Source organism: Notothenia rossii, assembly GCF_949606895.1.
Source record: "Notothenia rossii genome assembly, chromosome: 6".
Lineage (NCBI taxonomy): Eukaryota > Metazoa > Chordata > Actinopteri > Perciformes > Nototheniidae > Notothenia > Notothenia rossii.
Genome location: NC_136909.1, coordinates 29,991,374 through 30,018,986, shown reverse-complemented (window position 1 = coordinate 30,018,986; position 27,613 = coordinate 29,991,374). Strand labels below are relative to the sequence as shown.

Here is a 27,613-nt window from a genome sequence, read left to right as displayed (position 1 = left end):
CACTTCGTAAGGCAAGCTTTCTTCCAAAGAAAGTGAAGATACCACTTCCTGAGCTTTACCTACTAATTTGCACTGTAGTAGGATTGGCCACATGTCTTTAGGCCAGACTAGTGCGGTAGCAATTCTCTCAAAAGCACAAAAATATGAGTCAACCTCCGACTCTCTAAAAGTTGGCACCAAAGCAATATTTTTACTAACATCAAAACTTTTTGTATGCGAAGGTATTGACCTCTCAAATGTCTGCTCTGAAGATATTCGCAGGGCATCAACTTCAAGCCGCTTTAACGTGATTTCTTTCTTTCGTGATCTCTAACTTGCGAATCTGCAGTTTGTAATCATATTCCGCTCTACGCACCATTTCCTTCTCCTGGACCTCTAGCTGAAGACGGGCAAGACGAACCTTCAGTTTGGCATCACTACTTGCACCAACGCTACCCGGAGAGAAAGCCTCAAACCTAGGAAGCGTTGCAGGAGGAGCCTCAGGATTAATCTTGTCAATTCTAGGTGTAGCTAATACATTTTCCCTATCATTTGTTACGTCCCCACTAAGGTCTAGGGCAGGGGGTTCCCAAAGTGGGGGTCGCGAGACCCCGAGTGGGTGTCGCGAGATGATTCCAAAATTAAAATGGAAAATAAAAAAAATAAAAAGTTGATTGATTTTCAGTCTCTGGCACTGTTATTTTGGGGGTCGCGGGCTGAAAAGTTTGGGAATCCCTGGTCTAGTGGACCTTGAGACAATAACATACAACCAATAAAAATGAGGGAGTCAGCGTAACAGTTGACAAAAGGTTTGTTAACAAAACCAGGCCTATCTCTACATCTATCCTTTGAAACCAAAACTCAAACAAAAAAACCCTCACTAAATAAACTACAAAGAATTTGACAAAACAATATACAGGGGTAGCAACAATCCGCTAACCTAGTGTGTCTAAACATTAGTTAGCTACGTGGTGATAAATGTACAGGGTACCCCAGACTTACCTAACTCCTACACCTCTCAACACACACACTTTCAAAAAGGTCAGACAATACAAAGAGAAGGAGTTGCTAAACACTGCAGGCTCCTTCATCAGCAATAGGCCCAGAGTGAGAGAGAGAAGACTTCCTGGGTGCCTCCTTTATGGTCGGCCCTGGCTGCTGATAGGCCATCAGACTCAGGTGCACAAGCAGATACCGATCAGCTGCTGATTAGCTGTGCAGAAGACAGGGAGAAGAGAGAAACACAGGAGGGAAAGAAAACCACACAACTACAGCCTGCCTGGCACGTAACACAGGCATACAAAACAATTGATAACTCTAAAAAGTTAGAGATTAGAAATTATCGATTTTACAGATATACCAACGTATTGAACAAATGTAAGGTTTCTGATGGGGCTTCATAAAAAGTTGTAACAACCACTCTACAGTATAAATCGATAAAACATTACAGAATTGTGAAAAAAAACCTACTTCCCCTATGTCTGTCTTTCCCTCTTTGCAATTGGAAATACATTCTCCTGCCAGGTACTGTTGTTTCCACTGGCCTATTTGCATCATAACCTGTGTACTTGTGTGTCATCACAGAGGTGGACCTCTCCGACAACAGCCTTGGGGATCATGGGGCCGGAGCCATAGCTAGTATGCTAAAGGAGAACAGCACCCTGTTGAACCTCAATCTGTCAGGAAACCATTTCACAGACCGGTCCGTTGAACACCTCGGCCCAGCTCTGATCACCAACTCCTTGCTGCAGCACCTCGACCTCAGCCACAACGCTCTGGGAGAGCAAGCAGGTAGAACAGCAATTAGTTCTTTGTTGTAAAGGTCACATATATTCTGTGAGCACCATAGACTGTATATATAAATGTGAGCACTTAGTCTTTCAAGGAATGTAACTCTACCATCATTGATCATTGAAAAAGCAAAAGGACATTGTAACGACGAAACGCCGCTACTAGAGCTCCGTGGACATGTTGATATAATCATTGTACTGTATAGGGTATATTGACACAGTATTGGCACATGATTTAAACAACACACTTTATTAATGGATAGATATGTTTCAGGGATGCAAACACACGTATGGTGAAAAAAGAGAGAACTATTCGAAGCAGAAAAAAAACTGCGTAATATACCATCTGACAAAGGCCTGCGCTATAATGCTTCAATTAACTGGCTATTCTTTATAATATACTCTGATCAATAGGAGACAGAGATGTTAAGTTATAAATCAAGGGTTTTTATTATTATTTACAGCAGGGGTGGGGAACCTTTTTCCTTTCAATTTTTACAACATCCTCCGAGGGCCGTACAAATGATTGAACTGCTTAAAAAAACAAAAATCACAGCCCATTAATTTGGCCTTTCTTTCATGCTGTGCAAAGAAAAAGCAACCTCTTAATCCAGATATCTTGCCATGACTCGCGCATGCACGCACGCACGTGCATGGTTGTGGCAGAAAGATATGGACACAAGATGTGTGCAAATGTATTTAGTATCCTATCCATGTGAACATGATTTAAGTGGGGGGGACCTAACCTCCTCTAGTGGGGTCTCGGGAAGATTTTTTTTTAAATATTAAAGTTAAAAGCATCAATCTGGTGCACTTTGAGAGCAACATGAAGAGATCTACTGTATGGATACATCTCAACACCCATTTGAAACAGAACTGTAAGCAGATTTTTTTTGGGGATATTTTACAAATCACTCCCCTTTTAAACTCTATTCTTGTTATTTTTAACAACTTTTTTGTTACTGTCATATTGCATTTTATACCTGTTTTTCATTTAGACTCTAATGTCTCATTAATAATTATAATGATCATATCAAGGTGTGCCTAACCTCACTGAGCTGAGGTTATTTGAGCCTCTCAGGAGAGAGCTCTCTTCCACCTGGTTGTAGAAAAGCTCTTTAAATTCGTTAGCATAGCTAGCTAACCAGATGCTAATAACAACAGATCGCCACTGTGCTTACAACTAAAGAAAGCCACGCAAAGACTGCGGTGTGTACGGCTCCTTATGGGTACTGCAATATTTGAAGAGCTGGAGCGGCGTTCCGGTGCTCTCCGTCAGCACTCTAGTCTACACTCCTTTCCGACGAGACGTATACCACGTGAAGACACGTTACGCTCGTGTTGTGTTCAAGGAACCTGCCCTTGGCCAGGAAAAACAGGCACTCGCTTGTTTAATTATTTTGCGGTCTAGATTTCTTCTTCTTTTTTGAAGTGAAAAGTTGTCCGTTAGTCGGACTGACGGACGGACGGACGGACGGACGGACCCCCCCCCCCACCCCCAAAACGAAAACTCTTCGGTTCTCCGCGAATTACACAAGTCACCCAAATCAGCGTTAAAAAAGCGGGAGGCGCCGAAAAGCGACTAATTTGCATCACTGATGTTTATTGCAGTGGCGGCTGGTGGAAAATATTTTTGGTGGGGCTATGGAAATGGTGACAACCATACTAGGGCATTTAAAATCAGGAGGCTAAATACGAACAGTGTGTGTGTGTGTGTGTGTGTGTGTGTGTGTGTGTGTGTGTGTGTGTGAGATACTTGCCAACCCTCCAGATTTTCGCGGGACACTCCCGCATTTCTGACAAAATCAGATTTACTCACGTCTGTTTCCACTCGGACTTTAATACAGCTACACCATTGTTTGGTTTCCATGGTAGCGCGTCTCTTTAGCAGCGCGTGCAACTCAAAGTCTGAGAGGGTGAGGAAGATGAAAACTGAACAAGAATCGACAACTCGACCCTCTGATCACTCCTTTCCTGTAAAATATAGGTCCAGCCCACACATATGCTCCATGGTGCCACAGGCATTGCCCTTACAACTACAATAAGCATGTAAATGTTAATCTACAGCTCCGGCGATCCACTAGCGATCCACTAGCACCGGAGCCATCCTCGACAACTACTGTAGCGTCACCTTGGATACGAGTCCAAACAACTCACAGACACACAGGCCAGGGCGCTGAAAGGGCGCCCTTTGAGCATCAGATCTGACGACGCTGATTGGCTGAAATTATGTTTCGGCGGCATAGTATACAGATAGCAACAGTCAGCTTGTTGGCTGCTGCTGCTCTGGCTGAGGGCTCCTTTCTACCGCCCGGACGAGAGAGGGTAATGATACACGCTGCAGCCAGGCAGGAAACATGTGACTTATCAGTAACTTTAGACATCGTAAAACAATTTTAAATAAGATTTTAATGTAGATTATACATTTTACTGATACCAACTATATAATATTTACCTTGTTCTTTAAAAATAAAAATAAAAAATATATATTTTTGGAAATATTTTTTTATTTATTTTTTATTTTGAATGACAATCAAACATGTGGGAAGGGGGGGGGGGGGGGCGGCGCCCCTAGTGCCCCTAGCGCCCATATGGGCCGGCCGCCACTGGTTTATTGACAATTGATTGAATTGCATTGTTGTGTGGGTGAGTGGCGTGCGGCGCGGACGCCGGGCCGTTCCTGCTCGCCGTTCGCCTGAGTAAAGAAATGGATACGGGTTAAAAGGCACATATTCATACATTGCGGGTAGCGAGGGACTGTTCACGAAGTAAACGTGAGAAGTAGTGATGGATTGTGTGATGAGTAAACTTACCTCTGTCTGTTCTCTCTCCCAGGGTGTTCGGGCAAAAGAATTCCTCCGGGCCCGCACACCTCTAAATATAGTTCCGGGAGGGAAACGGCAAGTGGTAGTCTCCAGGGGGGAGTTCGACATTGTTGTACATCGCTGTATCTATTTAATGTATATTGTTATAGCTTTATTCAGGTGTATATTATTGGTAAAGTGGTATATAGTGGTAGTCAATTGTTTGCTTACATAAATATAATGGTATGTGCCAGCCAATGAAGATCTGAGGCCTCCTATAAAAAGCAGTCAGTGGTGTTGAGAAGGGGTTGTATACTGTGTGGATGGTGGAGGGCAGCCATGTGCTCACAGTGGATGCAAAAAAAAAAATCTGTTTTCTATGGAAAAACCCCAACATGCCTGCTCTCCTATTTTTCCTCCATGGCCGCTTGGGCATTCTAACAGACATGAAAGAGGTGTGCTGTATTGGATAAATAACTGGCTTATTTTTGACAGAGCTCTTATTAAACAGAAAGTTTGCTTTTCAACCTCCAGTTGAATTTGTACCATGTCAAAGAAAACACTGTATGGCCAAAAGTATGGAATCCAGCATGTGGACATTCAAACGTTACACCCATATGGACCGTTTAACACTTCAGGTAGTTCTGATTAATCCCAAAAGTCTTGCATGGGATGGAGATTAATGCTCAAAGTTCAATGCAACATTATGTAAGTATGTTACTTTAATATATGGGAGGCTGTGGCTCAGTGGACAGCAAGTTCGAATCCCACTGTCCCACTGCGGTCAGCATGTCGTTGTGTTCCTGGGCAAGACACTTCACCCCAAATTGCTCCTGTGGGGATTGACCACAGTACTGAAAGTATGTAAATCGCTTTGGATAAAAGCGTCTAACAAAATTACATGTAATGTAATATTGGCCTTACTTCAAATTGACCTAACATGGTGTGTAAATGTGTGTGAATGGTCATTTCCCTCACCACCCTCACCTTGTAGGGCAGGCTCTCCCTCTATGAATTCAGTTGATTAACCATTTGAATAAACATTAGAGCTCTATAAATTGAACATTTGCTATGAATGCAGAATACTTTTAATTAAGGCAATATCTAGTATCTCCTATTATTAGATCATTGAAAAAACATTCGGAAGCATGCACAGGACAGCAGGCTTTGGCATTCAAAGGTCAAGAACATTTCACCTGGATTAAAACTCCTTTTAGTTGTTTAATTACCATGTGGATGAGCTTTGTGACAGGCACCTTGTGGGAGAATGTCAGACCAGGAAGCAATGAGCGTCTGATGTATACATAATTGAAAATAAATCTGAATGAGGAAAAGGTGCACCACCATTTTTCATTGCTGCTATGATTCATCCCAAAATATCCAATTGTATTAAATATCAAAGGACATCCTCATGCTTTTTGAGTGCACTCTTCCATATAGAAGAAAGTGCACCAATAAAACACTCTGAGAATTCATGCTATGGTTCTATTTCATTTTCGATCAAGCACGTTTTGAGCGTATCCATTGGTTATGATCCACTAAGTGTTGTGCCCATTCTTATTCTTGAGCTACATTTAGTGAAATGATGATAGGGATCATTCTTTTTAGGATCCTCACAGACTTACGGCCCGTCCACACACAGGCATGAAAAAAATCTTGAAAAATCTTGATGCTGGGCGTGTCTAAAGCTTGGCGATTTTTTGCGAGCAACGCGACCAACAACCAATCACATGAATCTCCCGCCACCGACATACAAAGCAATAGCAATGTTAAAACGAAGTAAACTGGATATAGACTCCCCAAACAGGCGAAAACCTACCAGTTTCACCCACTGTCTCTGCCACCTCCCTCCATGCCTGGTTCCTCCGGTTTGTATCCCGGTAAATAGTTCTGGTCGTAAAGAACCGGGTGATTTGCTACCGTAATTTCTCGTTTGGAATATGAGGAAATGAACTGCGGTCTGGCTCTCCCTGCTTGCACTCGGTTTGATTGGCTAGTGCTTGTACTGGCGGGATTTGCATAAACGGGATTTGATTGGCTGATGCCAGCTTCGCAAGGCTTGGGAGCATCAAAAGTTGAACATTGCTCAACTTTTGATGCTCACGATGCTTGCAAAGCCATGCTCCGCTCCCCACAATGCAGTTCGGCGAAGATTAAAAATCTTCTACGCCACCCCATTTAAGAGAATGGGCGAAGCTTTGAAAGATTTTTTTCATGCCTGTCAGTGGACGGGCCGTTATGCTTTTAGACCATGAGACACACAATCATACCATCTCAGTGGAATCTACCATCTGGAGATAAGATGAGTCTAAGCATGAAGTCTGAGTTTGATTTGAAGTGCTTCTGATTATGCTTTCTGACCAGTAACATGTCTGAAATATCCATCATTGAGATTTATTTTCCCCTCCACCTGTCTGGAAGTGTATATTTTCCAAATTCAGATTGCACCTATTTGAGAAATTGTCCCAAAGGCTTTAAGCTGAGTTGTTTGTATTCATTCAGAACAAGCCCTTGTATGTTACCAATGTTTTTAGCTATTTTCTTGGTTTTACAATGAAAAGAATGTAGCCTTTAATTTGTCATACTGACATTATTCCTTCTTATGTTGTCCTCTCCTTTAAGGGCAGAGCCTGGGACAGGCTCTGCCAGAGAACACAGGGTTGAGATCACTAAGTCTGGCCTGGAACTGCATTCGAGGGAGAGGAGCTGCGATATTGGCTAATGGCCTAGGGGTAATCCACCTCGAGATTTAAAGTTTGAACACCATATTAGTTTTTCAACTCATTCAAGCAAAAGGTGGTCTTCAGGTAATAATGTGTGAGGTAAAACCAGGACAGTTCTGTGAACTTGTATCACATGAAGTAATACAATAAATATTAATATGAATTAAATTATAATAAAATTCAAATCAAGAACATTGCTAATGAAAAGCACTCTGAATTAGTGCATACATTTTGTATCCGTCATGATTTGCTAATGTGGTTTTTGTTATGCAAGGCAAACAAATAATAATCATACTACCCAGGTGCACAGCCTTTTGTTCTTACAGCAAATGGTCAATTGGCTATATGGCCAATTTTTGACAAGGCATAGAGGATATCCAAAACCAGAATCTGAAATGTGGTACAGTAACTGTAAGAACTAAATCATGATATACTCTGATGACACTATTTAGAATGTGTTTATAATGTGTATATTAAGTATTTTCATGATGCCGGTTGATAAATGCTACTTGAGCATGCCAGGCTAACTCGCTCATCCTATTTCTGTAACAGCCCCCTGGTCATGGACGGTGTACAAGTCAGGGTACATACATCCATGCCCCCAAAATGCTCGTTCACATCAAGCACGTCAATTTGCGTACACGTAACAGCACCGCGCGTTCATGACAGCATGGTACTGGATTGTTATTATGATGGATTTGATATTAACGAGGCGGCAGCATGGTTAGCAGCTAGCGGCTAGCTAGTAATTATGCTAATTTGCACATCAATCGTTATACTTTTATATTACGCTGTAACAGAATCTAGTGATATCCAAGCAACAGAGCTTCATTTAGCATGAAATAATTATTGCACTGTATATATATATATATATATTATATATATGTATATGCATATATATACATATACATATATATATATGTGTATATGTATTTGTATATATATGTATTTGTATATATGTATAGATATAAATATGTATATATATATATATATATATATATATATATATATATACACAGTGCAATAAGCTTCTTAGTGCAATAAGAAGCTACAGGGACGTTAATCTACGTCGGTAATATTAACTTTATTTAATACAACATTTACGGTACAAGATATCATGTAGTATAATATTTTACAAATGATGAATTACAGCTAACATGTGCAATATATCCATTATTACAGCTCCGTGGGATGGCAGTAAGTCGATATGGGTCCGTTCTTATTATGCATCCATGGGTAAAGATAAACGCATGTAGTACTGAACACGTAACATGAACGTGCCTGGCGACGCGGTCCCGTGGGTTAGATGCGCGTTCATAATGCAGAGGGAAATAACTCTCAGAATAACGTTATTAGAATATATTTACAACTTGAGGAACGAATGTTTTTGATAAGGGCTATACAAGTGTTTGGGTAGTTTATTTAGTTTTTAAAAAATTATCCAATGATTTACAGACCACTCTTTCCCAATGTTAGTCAATGGGAAAAAGTGTTTCCGGGCCCAGCAACCTAACGAAAGTGTAGTACCGTCATTTGGCCAAAACGAATAGAGAGGCGAAGTCCCTCCCCTTCCGGGAGCCTCCATGGGACCCCGGAAGCGGAAAATTATACATTGAAGTCAATGGAGAGAGAAAAGTTATCTTTTGATCCCGTTTGAATTGTGCCACGAATGACACATATGATGTTTGTCAATCTTAAAAAATCATTTCCATGCAAAAAAAGTCACAGTTTGTCGTAAAAATGCTGAAATATAAGACTATGAATAATACGCAACTAGAAAGACTACAAATCCCAAATGCATTCTGGGTCGCGTAAGTGATGTCATAGGCGATAATGCTCCAAGACTGGTTGTGACTCGCAAAGCAAAGAGGAAGAAGAAGACTGATTTATTCCCTCCAATAAATATAAGATTGCTCCAATAAATTCACTTTTACAAGATGCCTGTGTGCTTTGTACGAGGTTGTAATCACAAAAGAGATCATACCACTTGCTCGTTCTATCGCTTCCCGTCTGATGAAAGGACCAGGAGTCGTTGGACCAAACATATCAGGTAATATACATGTTTTGCATGGAACATAGTCAAGTTAGCTACCTAGCTAGTAGCGAGCATGTTAGTTAGCATTATATTACATTACTTAGCCTTGTCATTTGTATTAGCCTTAACATGAAGTAAACCAAAATGTTAAACAGTAAGAGTAGTCATGATGGTAAGTATTTTGTGAAACATTTGAAGAGTAGCCTATCGCCCCCTCCACCAGGTGCTAAGGGGGCGGGAGGTAGGCTAACGCCACATTAGTATCAGCGATCTTTTCTACTTAATGCTATCTGCACAAATGGTTAACATTGACCATTAAAAGATCAGGCAGTTCAGGGAGAGTCGAAGGAAGGCAGGCAGCTTTGCATGACATTCTTCTGGACGTGTTTCATTGTGATGATAGTGAGAGTGAGTCAATCTGTTTGTTGGAAAGACAGTAGTTGAGTGATTACTGAGAGAAAATTATTAAAAGAGATAATTATTCAGTGTTGTTACTTTAAAGTGTTGTTACTGACCTTTTTCTCTTTTATTTTCTTTACCTCACCTGTAACTGCTGAGACCCTGAGGAACATGCACACTGGTCTGACCTGCTCTGGTAACCTGATTTCCACTGTACGTAATAGTATTTGGTTATGGTATATTATTTATATACATCAAAGGCACAATGCACCCCTCAGAGACACACATGTATTGAGTGTGATATTTTGCATTGGTCATGTGAAATCATCTTTACACACTAGAAAACTGTAGGAGCGGCAACTTGTTTTGAAATTGAATTTTTAATATCCGATAATAAAGTTGATCTGTTTTCTTTATTCTTCTCTCTTCCCAGCTCCATCCATCACCATTCTCTGTTCCTGCCAGGTCCTGCTTGCTAATCAATGCTCATATTTTTTTTACACAATTACAAATAAAGTCAATGTATTGTATGACATGAAGTTGTGCTTCATTCTGAGTCAATAATAAATTCATTCTGCCTTCAGCTGCAAAATTATTGTGGACTGCACCGACATCCATGTAGCAGCCCCCCCCCCCCCCCCCCCAGTAAGATGAACCAAGCAAAGCTGACATACTCAACATACAGCTGTACTCTTAAGTTTACATGAAGAATTTGTGAAATATTGGTAATAACAGGTTTAAATGATTATTAGTAATTAATTATATAATTTTCTCATCGTAGATGAGCAGATGAGAAAAGCAGAATATGCAGCTGCCATTTTCCACATGGAAAAGAGAAAGGGCCAAGTGTATTTGAGTGGACAAAAGAGAAATCCCAAATACGAAAAATAAAATTATACAATTTAGATATGTATACAAATAAATACATATCCTATATACACCATGTATAATGATGGTGTATGATGTAGAAGGAAGTGTGGTAGATAACAATTAAATATAGAGTTACATACAGATCCATGTTACAGCAAAAGATGGAATAACTAAGAAGCACACAGTATAATAATAATTACACGCAACAATTAAATAACTGCTCAGCATCTCCACCACAATCCCAATCTGCTGTGTCCTGTTTTCCTCCCCTCTGCATAACACCCCATCACACATACGAAACACAACGCAGAGTCCGAGGGTGTTAAGAGTATGTTTATTTAAATGTCCTCCTCTCTACTGGCCAACACAGGGAGCATATGCTGGGTGTAGAATTGTTCCAGGAGGAGGAGATTTCCATGCCATGCAGGGTCTTTGGGGATGGGGATGATGATCCCCTCCTTCGTGGTCCACAGTAGCAGAGACTCCGGTCTGTGATTTGCAGCTGTTATATAATATACAATACATTTTTTTGAAAAACATTTGATCAAAAAATAAGGATTTGGTCAGGATCTAGAGTCAGTGTGTAGTTTATTAATTAATCAATGCTCTCTACATTAGGAAAACACATACCAGTGTACCAGAGGGAGTCACACACAGCTGTGCCTAGATAACCAAACAAATTGACAACAGGGATGCAAACTCATCAGGTATGAAAAAGGTGACAAGGATCCGAGCCCCCTGACCCCACAGAATATCGGCTTTAAAATGAGGAATAACAGAGGATTTTAGCAGTCAGAACAACTAAAGCAGCAGTGTTAATATTAACAGAAACGCCATAGAGTCACATCTAATAGAAATATATAAAAAGCATTTATTTTAATTGTGTAGCAGTCAGTTTATAATTTTGGCAGCACTGTTGAGCATTTTGAAAATGTATTTTCAGGCCTCTGTGCAAGGCTTAGTCTTTCTATCTTTATAGCCACTGGTGTAAAGTAACTAAGTTCATAAACTCAACAAGTACTATACTAGGGTACAATTTTGAGATACTTGTACTTTACTTAAGTATTTCAATGTTTTGCTACTTTGTACTTCTACTCCACTACAGTTCAGAGGTAAATGGTGTACTTTTACTCCACTACATGTATGTAATACCTTTAGTTACTTTACAGATGTGGATGAATGATGTGAAATATAATCAAGTGTTAAATCAGACTTTAGTTCCACCTGGAGTAAATCCAAAAGCTACCCTGCAGTATACAAAGTCATTCAGACTAGCTGCACCTTTACCAGCTTTGAGAACACTTTCATGATCAATCATTATAAAACGTATCATATTATTCTGAAATGGACCAATCTGCAAAATGACTACTTTTACTGTCGCTACTTTCACTATATTTTGATAATAATACTTTTCTACTTTTACTTGAGGAACATTTGGAATGCAGGACTTTTACTGTAACAGAGTATTCCTACACTCTGGTACTTCTACTTTTACTCAAGTACAAGAACTGAGTACTTCTAATTTTAATCAATTACAAGATATATACTTATACCACCTCTGTTTATAGCCTATGAAAAAAACGATTAGAAAACGAAGGCTAAAGCTAACGTTAGCAGATAGTGACAATGTATGCTAGTTAGCTAGCTCAACGATAATATTGCGACGGGAAAAAAAAACTTTTCAGTGCACATCACGCTCTGCCGCTCCGACAGGGAGCTCTATTGTGAACACCTGAACGGCCCGTTCTAACAGCTGTTCACCAGCGGTCCAGTCTGTGCCACAGGGACTCCGGACGCACAGTTAATATTAACGAACGCACCGTAGGTAATGTAGCTGCTGAAGCTAGACCATCATCGCCGAGCAGCAGAGGCTTATTATACATCATGAGCAGAGCCGACAGGCAGGAAGACTCGAGCACACAGCTCGCGCTTCATTATAATATATATAAAAAAAGCTCGCGGCCGCACATTAATCCGGGTCCCAGACCCCCTCCCATACCCAAAAAATATTTTTATTGCAGATCTACAGGAATCACAAAGACGACCTATTTTGGATTCAAAACGGAGAATTTCGCCGAAAGGTGACAAGTTTGCATCCCTGGACAAGATAACCAAAATCCTTGAATCTACACACAGCAAATAAACTCAAATGACACAACGAGATGTAAAAAGGAGATCACACATATAGTCGATATAGAACTGGCCGCTTCAATCTGAAGAGCAACTAAAACAAAACACGGGAGTGTATCTTGTTCTTGTGAACACTAATGTTATCCACAGCATACACAGACACCACAAAGTTCTTAAGGAGAAAACTAGTTTCTAAAACAAAACACGTTAGTGTACCTTGTTAGCTAGCTGACATTAACCTTAAACATTGCACTCATATTACTCACTGAAACCTTGTAAAGCCGGTCCCGCATGCTGGCTCTTAGAGAACCGCTCCCTTTCGTGTATGTACAGCTCTCAACATGCCCAGACTTGTAGTGATTTTCACCTCGTTTTATACTTTTTCGCCTCATTCTGAAAGAAACAGGTGAAATTTACTAACGTGACAGCCATCTTTGTGATGGTGACGCGTATTGTGCGAGACCAGAGACCTGTAGTTCACTGAGCGGTTTCACACAAAAAAAATTGTAACTTCACAGTTTTACGACACATTTTTATTTTTTTGACTTGCAAAATGTTCTTTTAATTTGACAAACATCATATGTGTCATTCGTGGCACAATTCAAACGGGATCGAAAGATGACTTTTCTCTCTCCATTGACGTCAATGTATAATTTTCCGCTTCCGGGGTCCCATGGGTCGGAAGTAGATGGGCGGGACTTCGCCTCTCTATATGCTCATCAGAGTCCGGCGCACTTCCTGGGGGCTTGGAGCCTGCCTGCAGGCTTCCACTCTCAGGACAGCTCCGGTGTAGGCTCCACTCTCAGTACAGGAAGTGACGATTATGACGAACACGTTTTTTTCCCCGCCCCCCGAGAGACTCGTCTGATTGAAGTTTTCAAATCACAATGGAGACTCATCACGGAGGTGATGAGTCTGCTCACCATGCACTTTGGAGGAATGTAACGGGAATTGATAGGGGACTCTGCCCGCCGCAGAAAACCCTCCCGGCCATCAGAGTCGAACCCGCAGTTTGGAGGAACCGACCACCAGAGCACCGGCACTAGGCCGAGCCGGCAGAGGCCCTCCGATGGTGGGTCGCGTTTGCCATTCGATCAGTGAGAGGAGAGGAGAAAAATGCAACAAAAATGGTCAAAATCCGTTAATATATGGATGAGTGGGGGGGGAAACGGCTGGACACAGGCTGTGGGGGACACCTGAGACAGGGCAGTGTCCCCGGTGGAAGGAACCGGGTGAAATAGTCAAAAAATAATAATAAATAATAGAACCAGGGAAAATAAGTGGAAAAGTGAAAAAAAGTGTCCGAAAATAGGCACTCGTGAGGCGGGCAGAGTCCCCTGTCAACTCCTGCTACATTCCTCCATGGTGTCATTTGTGCGAAAAATGGCTAGGTCAACTTTTATGAGAACCAGGCTGGGGGGGTCAAAAGGGCTTGACCAAGGCCGACCCAAAGTGCATGTAACTCCCGCTACATTCCTCCAAAGGTGAGCAGACTCATCACATCCGTGATGAGTCTCCATTGTGATTTGAAAACTTCAATCAGACGAGTCCTTCGGGGGGCGGGGAAAAAAACGTGTTCGTCAGAATTGTCACTTCCTGTACTGAGAGTGGAGGTGTGCTGAGAGTGGAGCCTACACCGGAACTGTCCTGAGAGTGGAGCCCTGCAGGCAGACCCCTCTCGACATTTCCCCCAACACACATTTAGACGCCATCGCAACACAGAAGTACCTTTCAAATCCCATAATTTTATCATAAGATCATAAGACCCCGCGGGAACCCTGTAAGTGGTTCTTCCTATCTTAATGATCAAGGAGGTCAAGAGGACCCGGATCAGTAAGCTACACTGACGGGTGTGATTGATTTAGTTCCTGAGAGACTGATTACATCAGGATCAATACTTCTGCACCCCCACTCTAAATTAAAGTCTTCCTTTGGTCCTCACTCAGTTGATCACATCAGAGAAGTCGTTCAAGTATTTCTTGTGATTGCATTTAAATGTTTACTTTAAGCACACTGTCCTGAAATTGACACCAGATGGACACATGAATATGGAATTGTGAATTTTGCACGAAGATGGCCCCGAAGTTGGTCAACAGCCAAGCAACAGCCGAAGCAAGTACGATGCCTACAGAAGGCCACACGATGGCACCCGAACAACACACGTACTTTACTTTAGAATGTATACACACTCAACGTAAGAGTTGTGCCTCTTCGGGGTGTGCTAACATTTAAACATACACTTTATTTTTTACTTTCTCCGTCTTTATATGTAGATTAGAAGATATTACCTATCACCGTCATGTTGTTTCCATATTAACAACAACTTCCTGCCAACAGCGTAAACTCGCCTTCAAAATAAAAGCATCTAAATAAAACAGGAAGTTAACCTAAATTACATTCAAGACATACAACTGCGGTCATACGATGGCTTAAGATGCCCTCACGAATGGCCCGATGTTGTTACGATCAGAGCCGAATTTGAACATTTCCTTTATCATGTGTCCATCTGGTGTCAATTTCGGGACAGTGTGACAGGGGCTTTACAAACGATTATTTCTGTTTTTAGGGAAACATTGGCCTAAGGACAGTGGATCTGTCATTCAATGGCCTTGGTAAAGAAGGAGCCAGTGCTTTAGGAAAAGCTTTGAAAGAAAACACTGTTCTGGAGGAGTTGAATGTGAGGTATGAGTATCTGGTAATCAGATTATTTTATGCTCGCTCTGAGTTACAAATTCAGTTGGTCATTCGTATCGTGAATCAGATCAAATGCTGGTCTGTAACTTACTGAAAGGCCATACTAATACAAAATATCCTCCATGAGACTCCTAATAAGGCCCACCTGCTGTATCAGATTTGTAGTTGTACTGACAAATTTTAAACACTGGTGAAATGTTTTCTTAAAGTGAGACTGTAAGCGTTAACAAAGTCGAGGTAATTTAGTTTATTTTGCCTTTCTCTTAACATCTGAAGCAAAACAAAGCATGCCTCACAGATTTCCAGATCATGTGTGCACTTCTGTACATGGATGAATAATGCCATTTCTGAAAAAAAACAACACTTTATGATTGCTTTCCTCACACTCTAACACTTTATTTGTTCTCTCAAACAATTCTCGCCACAGTAACAACCGAATACCCCCTGAAGGAGCTATCCACCTAGCCATGGGCCTCAAAGTAAACAAGACAATCAAATCCCTGAATGTAAGCTGTTAAAAGATTGATTCTAGCTTCAAAGGCAAGGCAATGGGGGGCATCAGTGGATAAAATGGGATAAATAACTGGATCACTGTATTTGTCTGTATTTTTTCCAGCGCCACAAGGACTTACTTCGACTGCCTAAAAAAAGTTAGGAATTGTAAAGTTGTGGTGAATAAATACATTGATATTGAGTTACAGTTTAAGCATTTATTGTTGATGACATGTGCACTCCTAAATTGAAAATGTAGTTGGGGTAAGAATAAATAAGTCTGAAGTAGAAGTCACGCCATAACCAGCTGAATGTAGATAGTGCACGATTTGATTTTGTAATTTGTTGGACATTTTTGAAAGGAATAGTTTGACCTTTTTGGAAAATGCGCAGACGTAGTCTCTGTGACGCCATGCACCACTTTACTAAGAGTTGTTAAGCTCAATGTGGTTGGCTCTGAATGTTAACGCTCAAGCCATCATAAAATTATGAAATTATCTCACGAGACCAAACATGTTTATTGTAACAGGCTGTTAACAATTTTTTTTTTTTTCCGGGTTGGGTAAAGTTGGGCATTTCAACTTCGGCGTATACAGTAGGATTGATCTTTGTAACCAGCTATTGGCAGAACTGCGGTTTTGGGTAATCGGTCGTTGATTTCATTTTTCAGCACCATTGGTTGTTTGTCTGTTTCCCAAAATGCTTAACTATTCCTCATATGGCTATAGGAGGATGATTTTAGGTGTTTGGTGTTAATCATTTGCACTATTGCAATTTTCTCACATTATTAATGTTTGTCTTTGGCCAGATGGGTAGGAACCCCATCCAGAATGCTGGGTGCTTTACCATCCTCAAGTCTGTACAAGAAAACCCAGATTCAGCCATGGAAGCAATATACTTCTCGGTAACACACCGACATTTCCACCTTCATCTTCATGAGACTTTCTGCAAATATTCTCCCTTTCAAACGTATTCACTGCTTTTCTGTATCACTCTCTCTCTAGGACATCACGGTGAACCAGGATTTTGAAGATTTGTATAAGGCAGTGAAAGAAATATTCCCAGCGCTTACAGTTAATCATGGGGGCAGAATTGGCACATTCAGAAAAGCAAAAGCTTAAAAAGTGCTACTGTAATTGCTTACATTTTATACCAGAAAATATGGAATAAGTCTTGTCAAAGCACTGTGGAAGTTTTCATCGACAAATGAACCAAAGGATGGATGTATGCAAGGATATCATTTAAAAATGTCAATTCAACAAATATATTCCACTAAATGAAAGGTTTTTGTGTGAAATAAACTTTTTTAATGCCAGATAATTAAGCGACTGTTTCTTTGTTTTAAAAATGTTGAGTACCGCATGTGTGTGTGTGCTTAAAATATGGTGTTGTTAAAGTCATTGAAAACAGGCATACAATACAGGTATTGAGTATGATTCTTTTTAGGTATGATCTGATTTAATGTTATATAATGTCAGTGGGTAGAATGATAGAGAGGATCAGAGAGCACCCCATTGTGTATGAAAAGAAGTGAAAGTGGGTTGCACAAAAAGGATATAAGTACTGCATGACTAGTCTAATAGAGAAACCAGCTTTGAAAGAATGATCCACTGTTAGATAAGAGGCTTGTTTACTGCAGCAGAACAACTCCAACAGGGTTAGATACAGGTTGTCTTATTTAAATCCAGGGATAGAAAGGTCCTAAACATTTATACTTAGGCTACAGTATAGATACTTAATGTTCTTTGCTTGAGTTTTATATTTTCTGCATTGACATGGACCCATAGTAATTATTTTGTTAAGGGTTGTAGTTCTTGTTTCTTTGTCTTAGTTGCTTTGCAGGGAAAGGTTTTAAGATTTAAGATGTTGTAAGCAAATGTATCTACCAGCTGCTAAACTATAGTTACAACCTTTCAGATTATACATTTAGTCATTTAATTTAAATCTTTGAATGGTTTCATCCCCCATACAGTTGGCTGTTTGGACTTACAATAATGTATTTTGTAATATAATGTATGCTTTATTTTTTAGGGATGAACCCTAAAATGTACATAACTACTCTGTAGCTATGTTCGTATGACAAATAAAGAACCTTGAACCTTGATGACTTAACTTAATGCTTGTAATATACAAATGCTCAAAATACCAAAGCATTACATTGCCAAGCCTATAGAATGGCATGAATAAAAAGGCCTACAATTAAATTAAACATGCATGTCCTGCATACAATTAAAGCATCACATTCATGTTTTAAGTAAATGATTTCATTAGCAAACTGTTTTAAATAAAGACAAACTCATCTACCCCTGCGTAACTGCGTCACAGAGTCTCGCGTGTTTTTAAATCCCCGGCGGGCTAACCCCTTTAGCAGCTGAAGGGTTAGCCGGGCGTCACAAGACAGAGGGCAGCGCCAGGAGGTAAACATTAACCACACTGCTGCTTTTACCTGTCCAAATAAGTTTTTCTTTGACAGAGAACATGGCGACGACTGTGTGGTCCAAAGGACAGATGTTGTTCGGGTATTCCTCGAGGCTGCACCGAGCAACCAGGTAAAGAAGTTATTTTAACTGTACAGCATAATTACATGTTTATTAAAAAGCCTGTGCAACGTTCTTTATGTTTACCTTTAAGTGTAACAGTAAGTTACATTTTAAAATCTAACCTTACATGCCTGAACTTGGAAAATATGTGCCATAGTTTGCTATAAAAACGTTACCAAACAAAAATATTGCTAAACAGACTTTTCTGTGTCTATGCAACACAAACCAAGCTTTTGTGTTTATTTCAGCCTGCATCTTAACTTTATCTATATTTTTATCCACATCAAGTTTAAGAACTGAATGATAAAGTGGGTCAATGTGTGCGTGTAATAGCCTACAATATGCTGAAGTAAACACCTTTTATGTAAGACAGCAGGGTCATTATTAACAAAACAACCAGGCAGTTTTCCAAAGCAGCTTTAATCATTTGCTGGACCTCTGAACTTTGTCCTGTAAAGCTTCACTTAGTTTAACCACCACTTGTTGACATCTTATCTGTGTCTCCACACTATGCATATCCCCTGTATCTGGCTTTATTCAACATACACATATTTATTTAACATATTTTCTGGCTCGATTACTACTTTTGCTATGTTTCAGAGAAGCCATGGTACATTCTAATTATAGTTTCTAATTAAAGCCCTTAACGTTAATACAAAAGAAGTCTCTCTGACCTTCAAAGTTTTATTGGGGATTTCAGAATATTAAATAAAGCCTTAGAAAGTGTCTGTGAATTAACAAGTAAACATATGCACAATATAGCTTCTTCTTAATCCATTAGTGGGCATATACCAACTATCCTCTCTGGGCTGTTCTTGGTCCAACACACACAGAAATCTCTAAATTGAAGTTAATGTTGACATTGAAGCAGCTTTAAAAACGTTTTAAAATTCAAAGTCCATTAAAAGGGAATCCTTAAACTGTCCTTGGATTGAATGTCATTCTGAGCGCTGAAGCAATATTTAGCATGACATAGCTCTATACAACCAATTATATTTATGGATTGTTTTTGTGATTATTCAAGCCTTAAATAAAACATTTTTACCTCAACGTATTAATATCAAAAGTGCAATTGAACCGGTTTGCTGTAATGCCACCATTATATTCCTTTCCAGTTTATTTTATTTAGGCTAGTTCCTTTTAAAATACCCAAGCGATTAAATGATTATATACCTGTCCCCTCTGACTTTGAGAGACTGTTATTCATTCCTTAATACTGATTAAGTAACAATCGTTACTAAAGTGATTAAAATGCCACTTTTATCCACTCCAGAGTGGTTGGAAAAAGGTGTTTTCCTGAAGACACAAGCTACTATTCATCCCACTCACTCCTACAGTGTGCATGTTTTTCATATCAAAGAATATTACCATCTTTTAGCTGATAATGTCACGCAGATCTCCACTTCCCTTTTTGAGTTTTTCCTTTTTAAATCAAAATACTTTTTACGTTGTTGCTTTGAGCCTTTGTGAAACTTCTGTCATCTCGTTTCTGTGTAGGAGGTTTTCGGAGAGCAGAGACAAAGGCTGGTTCCGTTCCGTATTTGCGCACAAACTGGATGCCAGGAAAGATGCCCACTCCAACCTGTTGTCAAAGAAAGAGACCAGCAACCTGTATAAAATTCAATGTAGGCATAAAGATCTATACTTTGGTTCAAGTGAAGGTTTGACTTCATTCAGCGTGAGGCTGCAGAGGGCCAGACACAAGTCAATGGGATACATGTGTTGCATCATATTATAATGAAATTGATTGTGTTTTATGTTTCAACAGTCCATCATCCATTTATCTCTTTAGGAAATGGCTAAACAAATAATGTTGATATAATTAAATCTGGCTTCAGTGACCTCAGAGAGAACTATATGTTACATGACATTACGGACAAGCACAAGCACAAGTCAATATATTATATTGTGAGGTGAGGTGCCAAGTCTGTACAGTTTTAAAGCGACATCAAAACAATGTTTTCTTTTGAGTCTGTGATAACTGTGTCTGTCTCTTGTAGAGAAATCTATCATTCTTCCTAGGGCTTTGATCTTTTTTGTGGCGTACATCACACCATGTGGGGATTTCAATTTGAACACTCTATCGGCCGTAGCCTATAACCTATTGAAAGCAAATCAGTTTTTTTGAATAGGAGCCTGTGCTGAATCGGAGTGTGAAATTACTTTGTTGAGGAATTTTAAGGGTTGCTTTTATAAAAAAAAAAAAAACACCTCTTTGTGATATGACTGTCTTCTTTTTTTTTTCAGTTCACAACGTCAAACCAGAGTGCATGGAAGCATACAACAGTCTAGAGTGAGCGTGTTCACTGCTTTAAAACGTATCTTGCATTTATTCAAACAATATAGTATATTTCGACAAGTACGAAAACCTTTGCATGTCTAATTAGGTATCTTTCAAACGTATATTTTGAAAACCTGCATTTCCACATAATTAAAGACAGATTAGTTAATGAGCTGCTAATTACATTTTGTTTCGTATCATTCTGAGATGGAAAATATTGCATAATAGTCCTGCAGAATCTCAAGAGTAATTCATTGTACAATTGAAGTGATATCTTGGGTGTAACAGCAAGATAGATATTTGTGGACTTATTACTCTCTGAGGGCCTTCTAGTTGTTCCTGGTGACAGTATATTATGACTTCTGGCACATTCACGCAATTGATCAAATATTGGAATGTTTGTTATGCTGCCCTTAGGGCTGAGGTGCAAACCAGGCTCCATCAGGACCAGGATTACCCATGTGAGGTGGTCGGAAGCTGGAATACCTGGTATGGAGAACAGGATCAAGCAGGTAAGCAACAATCACAACAGTAAACAGACAACATGTTAAAAAATAAATAAAAGAGTGTCACATCTTGTTGATCACATTCACCGTTTGTTTGAGGGTTAGTTCCTTTTTTCTGGCCCCATGAATGTTCATAGCTGCAGTGAATTGTTTGGCAGAGCATGACAGAGAAATGTACAGACACTACCAGATGACTCACGCCAGCACTTCTCCCCCTACATATGCTCATTTACACTGTATAATGTACATTAGGATCATTCAGTGACAGGCAGAAGTGATCACAATGTATTGGACTGTGTCTGTTTGCTGTGTGGGTGGCTTCAGTCCTCTCACAGTGCTGCAGTGACATCTGCTGCTCTGTTTGTTGCAGTGCATCTATGGCGATACAGAGGAGGATACCCGGCCTTGACTGAATGCCTGAAGAAGCTGAACAATGACAAGGTTCACTGTGAACTGTTTCTTAAGCGTTAACCTTGTTGCACAGAATGGAAAAACTGATATTTAAAATTTAATTTACACTGATTTGAGTTTCTTATCAGCATTCCAGAATTTCCTTTTTCAATTGAGCAAAATAAAATAACTGTATAGTATATCTTATTGAAAACATTTTTGTCTCCCTTCAGGCGTATTTCGAGTTTCGCAAAGAGAGGGCAAAAATGTTGGTTTCAAGGCGAAATCAGCTCCTCCTGGAGTTCAGTTTCTGGAATGAACCCGTGCCCAGACCAGGACCAAACATCTATGAAATGCGAACATATTTTCTCAAGGTATATCATATTGTACATATTAATGCCATGACTAACATGTTTCTGCACTTTACACTATAGATTTTATTTTCAGAATGATATAGAATTGACATGAGTCAGTTCTCTCAGTTGGGTAGTTTCATTCAAATAAAAATACTAATGATGCTTTTCATATATTAAGACTACAAATGGACTTACAGTTTGAATTAAAGGTATTAGTTTAAGGTTTCGGAAGATGACTTTTTTCAATAAATCACATTTATAGAAGTAACATACTGATTTAACCCACGTGAAAATGATAAAAATGTCGGACGTAAATTCTCTGCAGTAGATATTTTATTTTTTAATGGTCATCTCATAATAAATTAACCCATACTTAAAGGTGGGGTAGGTAATTTTGGAGAAACCAGCTCGAGTGCGCTAGAATTTGAAAATACACAACCGGAAAAAATCTGCCACTTCCTTACAGAGCCCCTCCTCCAACACACACGAACGCGCACATGACCAATGAGGGCACGAGATAAGTTTGTGCACAGATGGAAGGCTGACAGGCAGGAAGGCCATCCAGTTATTTTAGCCGGGCCGGCTCAAATGATTGGTCGTGCTTTTTACAGTAGCACAGCTTCCACAGATGACTTTCTTTTATGGATTTTTTGTCAAAGCACTTAAGATATTCATTGCTATCGGGATGTTAAGAGCATTCCATGGAATATAACAAAAAGTGTATCTCGAGCCGGTTTCTCAAACTTACCTACCCCAGCTTTAATATTGCAGTTCTTTAATCCCCTACTAGTATGTAAGGCTACACCTTTTGTTATTCACAGTTAACTTATTGGGTTAGGTAGTGAGCTGTCCACACATTTAGAGGTGTGCCTGATAAAGTGGTTAAAAACACAACTATGATCAAATCTGTGTGCACCCAAATCTGAAGTTCTTCCTGCATATGGGCTCATGTGGCTTATTGAGTTGGTCGGTCCGTGTCAAATAAACAAGCTTAATAATTTACCTCTACACTTGTGTTTCAGCCAGGAACCATGATTGAATGGGGAAACCACTGGTAAGGCGTAATATTTTCCTAAAAATAGATAATATCAGCCGCCTGAACTTTTTCAGAAGTAAGCATTAAGTATAACCGGTGACTAGGTGATCATTATACCCCTGAAAATAACATGTCTCGCAACAGGGCGAGGGCAATCATGCACAGACAGGAAAACAACGAAGCAATCGGCGGCTTCTTCTCACAGATCGGGGACCTATATGTTGTTCATCATTTGTGGGGTGAGTATGTTACATAACAAGACATTCAATTATTTGGTAAATCTGCCGCTATAAGTTATTTGTACAGCCAAAACTACAATTTGCCTGATCCCTTAACTTAGGGAAGCTAAAGGTTTTATATAAGTATCATGTATTTATTTACTCATAATGTAACATTCGGTTTGGTTACTTTTGTTTGCAGCGTATGAAAGCCTCCAGTCCCGAGAGGACACCAGGAGCTCTGCCTGGCTGAAGGACGGATGGGATGCAAATGTGTATTATACAGGTATGAGAGAAGCAAACAACCACACTTACACTCCCAAGAAAATCATCCACAGTGAAACCAAAAGTGTCATATCATCATATATTTGTATTTTAAAAAGAGGGATTCAGATCGAATCAGTGACTGAATTTGTGGCTTAACTTCCATGAATGCAATAAGAAGTGTTGCTTCAAATACGATGGATAGGATTGCAGATAGGAGCTTAATCAGGCTGTAAAATAAACGTACTTTACATTTGAAGCACTGCAGACATTTTACTTCACAGATGCAGTGAGTTTAAAGTACATAGAGAACTGGTGTATTGAAATATAAAGTGAACTGGACTATCACTTCCTGTTAAGTGTTTTAAGCAACAGATGAGAATATAGGAAGAGATCATCCTCAGTGGTTTTGGAGAAGAGAGCCCACAGGTGGATGCTGAGGAAGTGAAAGGAGCAAATATTTATTTACCAAGAGAAATCTTTTAGCAGCAAAGTGAGCAGGTAAGCACAGGGTTATATGTGAGTCAGCATATTAGGGACACGCTTTCTTGCCTGTATAAAATATACATGCAAGTACTCAGCCTCAGCTTATTAAGACAAATGTATAGCTACAGTAGATAGATATCTCAATAAGCAATATTAGCAATATAAGTATTTTCTGAGATTGTAAAACATGGTGAAAACATTGAACATGATGTGATTAGAGTATTCTGTGAAACGATGTAAATAATGTAACAGTTGCAGCAAATTACCCTTCATTGTATTGTCTTTAAGATAACGGGTTACTCTCTCTCTCCTCAGTGCCATTGATCAGAAGCATGGAGTCTAGGATAATGATCCCCACCAAAAGTTCACCCTTACAATAAGAAGATGGTGGAACCTGGGAGCATGAACTAAATCTCATTCACCTACTGCCAGAGCAAAATGTAGTGATCATAATAATAATAATAATAATACATTTTATTTATCAGGTGCTCAATTTGTCAGATTGTTTTCATCTGCTGGATGATCTGTATTAAGTTCAAGTATGTAAACTGATTCAATAATTGCACAGCAGCCAGCCAGTTATGCAAAGTAATGGTGAAGAGTAGACTTTGAGGATCCTGAAATGCCCCCAGTTCAAGAAGTTTAGGTAAAATATGTAAAGCACGACAATACTGGCCCCATTATAATACCACATGGTATTTCTTCCACTACTTGCTTGTATGTTAAGCTATAGATTGCGAATTACATTTCAAGTGAGGTGTGTATCCTGCTTTTTGTTTTTAGGATGAATAATGGTAATGGGCCGTGTATTTGTATTTCACAATAGTCTCCACTCAGGCTTTTATGATTGCACTTTTATGACTGGAAATGAATCATAGTGAATGAGATCACAATGAGCTTCACAGCTGTTTGATTGAAAATAAAACTTGTCGAACCTCACACAAATATCTGATCATTTCGCTGTTTCAACAGTAAGATAATAATAATTTAAATTTGTATAGCGCCTTTCAAGAGAACCAAGGAAGCTTCACAATGGGAAACAAAACAACAAAAATAATAATAAGATGCGGAACTGAGGCAGTCTGTATCTTCGTAAAGAAAGTTGACAAAACAGCAGTGTGGTCCTTGTATTACCCATGACTAACGTTTTTAAGACTAGTATAAAGGCTTAATATAAATTAAGCAAAACTAAGTTAAACTGAACTTTAATGGGTAGCCCAGGCCAGTGCTTTTCAAACCGCCATGGGGGTCACGCAAAGTTTGAGGGAAATGGGAATTATTTTCTTTTTTTAAAGTTACAATTTTCTTTTTTTAGATGTTATTAATAACTGCATATCTATCAATATATGTGTGCTTTGATGCCAATCTTTTAATATTTTTTATTTATTAATATTTTATTTTATTGTTTTTAAATCACACCACCGCCCTTCAAGCCAATCAGAATCGAGCTGTCACTACTGAGAGTGAAACTGAGTATCTGCTCATCTTTTGGAGCAAGTGAGAGCTATAGTGAATATTTCGCTCTGCAGCTGGATGAGTGCACGGATGTAGCAAATATTGTTGTTTATATATATGAATATAAATATGTTTATTGTTAATATTACTGTTGAATATTATATATAATATTATTAAGGAATTAATAGCTTTAAAAAATGCTACAAAGATATGTTAATTGTTCATATTAATATTCAAAATTATATAATATTATAAAGACAGAAATCACTTTTAAAATGCTTTTAAAATATGTTTACTGTTGATATTACTGTTTAATATTGTGTTAAGAATGTTTATAATAGAAGACACAATCAATGTAATGAATGACAAACAAAATATAAATACAATTTCTTTTTAGAAGAATAACTGATTATGAATTATTAATACAAATACAAATTAAGAAAATGTATTAAGCTGTGAGTAATTTGTCATATTTTCCATCATAATGTATTCATAATGAAAAAATAAAAATAGCGACAGGGGGGTCCCCGCCAGAGAATAATGCTATACGGGGTCCTTGGCATGGCAAAGTTTGGGAACCCCTAGGCTACAAGTCACCCTGTGCCAGTTTATTTGGGAGAATTTGTAATCGCTTTCTCATCCATGGCACCAGCATCTCTGAAATAAGCTAATTAACAAGTTATATCGGTTATTTTGTCAGTACAAAAAACAAATTGCTTTAAAAAAGACGATGTGTGTACGTAGCTTGCAACCACCAGAAAGTTCTGGACGTGTATAGACAAGTTTACGCGACAAACCACGGGTAGCGCCATAACCCTACACAAATGCACTTCATTTCCGCCGGAAGTCTTTTGCACAGCGTCTGTCGGTGTAAACCGGTGTAAACAGTCAGACGGGCACTGGTGTAAACACAGCGATTTCGATGCTAACAGTGATGCTAGCTTGGGAACACGATTCTACTTCTTTGACTGGAGAAGGCGTTACTCTCCCCCACCCGAATTCAGTGCAAAACTGGGAGGATAACATGACGACGTGGCCCAGCATAACGTACAGCAAAATTTGCTCCTACTTCGTTCAATCCATGGCAATAGATGGAAAAGCAATGGACAGTCTGAAGGCATATCATAAGGCTGCGCACATTCTACTTTGCCCACATGCTCCCGAAAATTGTTGACGATTTTGTTGAGGGAAGGTTACAGTTCTGCAGTAAATATCTCAGCATTTTAAAACCAAAATAAACTGCCTTATTTAGGTCATGCCCACAGGAGCCAACAGTTGTCTGTTGTTTACATAATGCACAATTTACATGATCTCTTTATGCTGTGCAATATATCATATGTGCCTGTACTGTTTGAGTGAAAATAAAGTTTGATGTAATTTAATTTCATTATTGCACTGTTATTGCATTATTGCATTTCATATGTTCCTTAGAGTGCTACAATTTCTTTTAACACAGTTCATCATTCATATTAAGCTCATACTGTACATAAATAACACTGAATGAATTAATTGTTTAGAGGAAACTAAAGAAATGGCTTCAACAAGAAAGATCACATGTTTAATCCTAACAGGTATTACAAATTAAAATATAAAAGCAGCCCACACAATTACATCACTATGAAAATATTCATATATAATATTAAAAAATACAATGCATGCAGTATTTGTTGTGTTTATCTGTATTTAATGAACAACATGGCTGGGTGCTGGGTGCTGGTTTGTGGTCGTAGTACTCTCTATCTAACCACTCGTTCAGGTGCTTTCTCGAGTGATTGCAACCAACTACCGCACACGTAGTTCCCGAACCACTTTTCTTCATGTTGTAATTGTTATATCCTCTTTGTCTCTGCGATATCAGTGCTTTGTCGGCACAACGGAGCTAGCTAGCAAAACAAACCCAGTCCGCCAAAACGGAAGTGCATTGCATCGAAGGGAGGAGTTCAGGATGTAGAGCGGAAACGGCTCAATAACTTGTGTATAGGCACATAATGCTGACTGTTAAACCACAACATGTCGTTTTTAAATTAAACATTTCTTTACACATTTTTTATCATTTGTAACCCAAATAAATACCTTAATGTTTAAAGTGGTGCACGTGTACTTTAATTTGAATACACTTACATTTCTGTTCGCAGTTGAACAGATGTGGATGCGCGGGACATTAA

General features: G+C 39.2%; 2 protein-coding genes and 1 long non-coding RNA gene across 3 annotated transcripts in view; all 3 read left to right on the top strand.

The window, feature by feature from the left end:
- The window catches only part of lrrc74b (leucine rich repeat containing 74B), a 28,571-nt gene extending 10,420 nt beyond the window's left edge, over positions 1-18,151 (top strand). The window contains exons 5-10 of the mRNA XM_079687771.1: positions 1,564-1,770; positions 7,196-7,305; positions 15,297-15,412; positions 15,852-15,930; positions 16,725-16,820; positions 16,921-18,151. Coding sequence (XP_079543897.1) covers positions 1,564-1,770; positions 7,196-7,305; positions 15,297-15,412; positions 15,852-15,930; positions 16,725-16,820; positions 16,921-17,037 — 725 coding nt within the window. The 3' untranslated portion in view covers positions 17,038-18,151. The remainder of the gene's footprint in view (positions 1-1,563; positions 1,771-7,195; positions 7,306-15,296; positions 15,413-15,851; positions 15,931-16,724; positions 16,821-16,920) is intronic.
- Positions 8,841-10,313, top strand: LOC307043384. Its single transcript, XR_013809361.1, has 2 exons — positions 8,841-9,943; positions 10,164-10,313. It is a non-coding gene; the product is annotated as an uncharacterized lncRNA (long non-coding RNA).
- A 120-nt stretch (positions 18,152-18,271) lies between the features above and the next one.
- Positions 18,272-24,938, top strand: nipsnap1 (nipsnap homolog 1 (C. elegans)). The gene is made up of 10 exons (XM_079687770.1): positions 18,272-18,465; positions 19,954-20,081; positions 20,704-20,749; positions 21,155-21,249; positions 21,614-21,684; positions 21,867-22,007; positions 23,012-23,043; positions 23,170-23,264; positions 23,446-23,529; positions 24,309-24,938. The coding sequence occupies exons 1-10, from the start codon at positions 18,395-18,397 to the stop codon at positions 24,371-24,373; spliced, it is 828 nt and encodes a 275-aa protein (XP_079543896.1). The 5' UTR covers positions 18,272-18,394; the 3' UTR covers positions 24,374-24,938.
- The last annotated feature ends 2,675 nt before the right edge of the window (positions 24,939-27,613 follow it).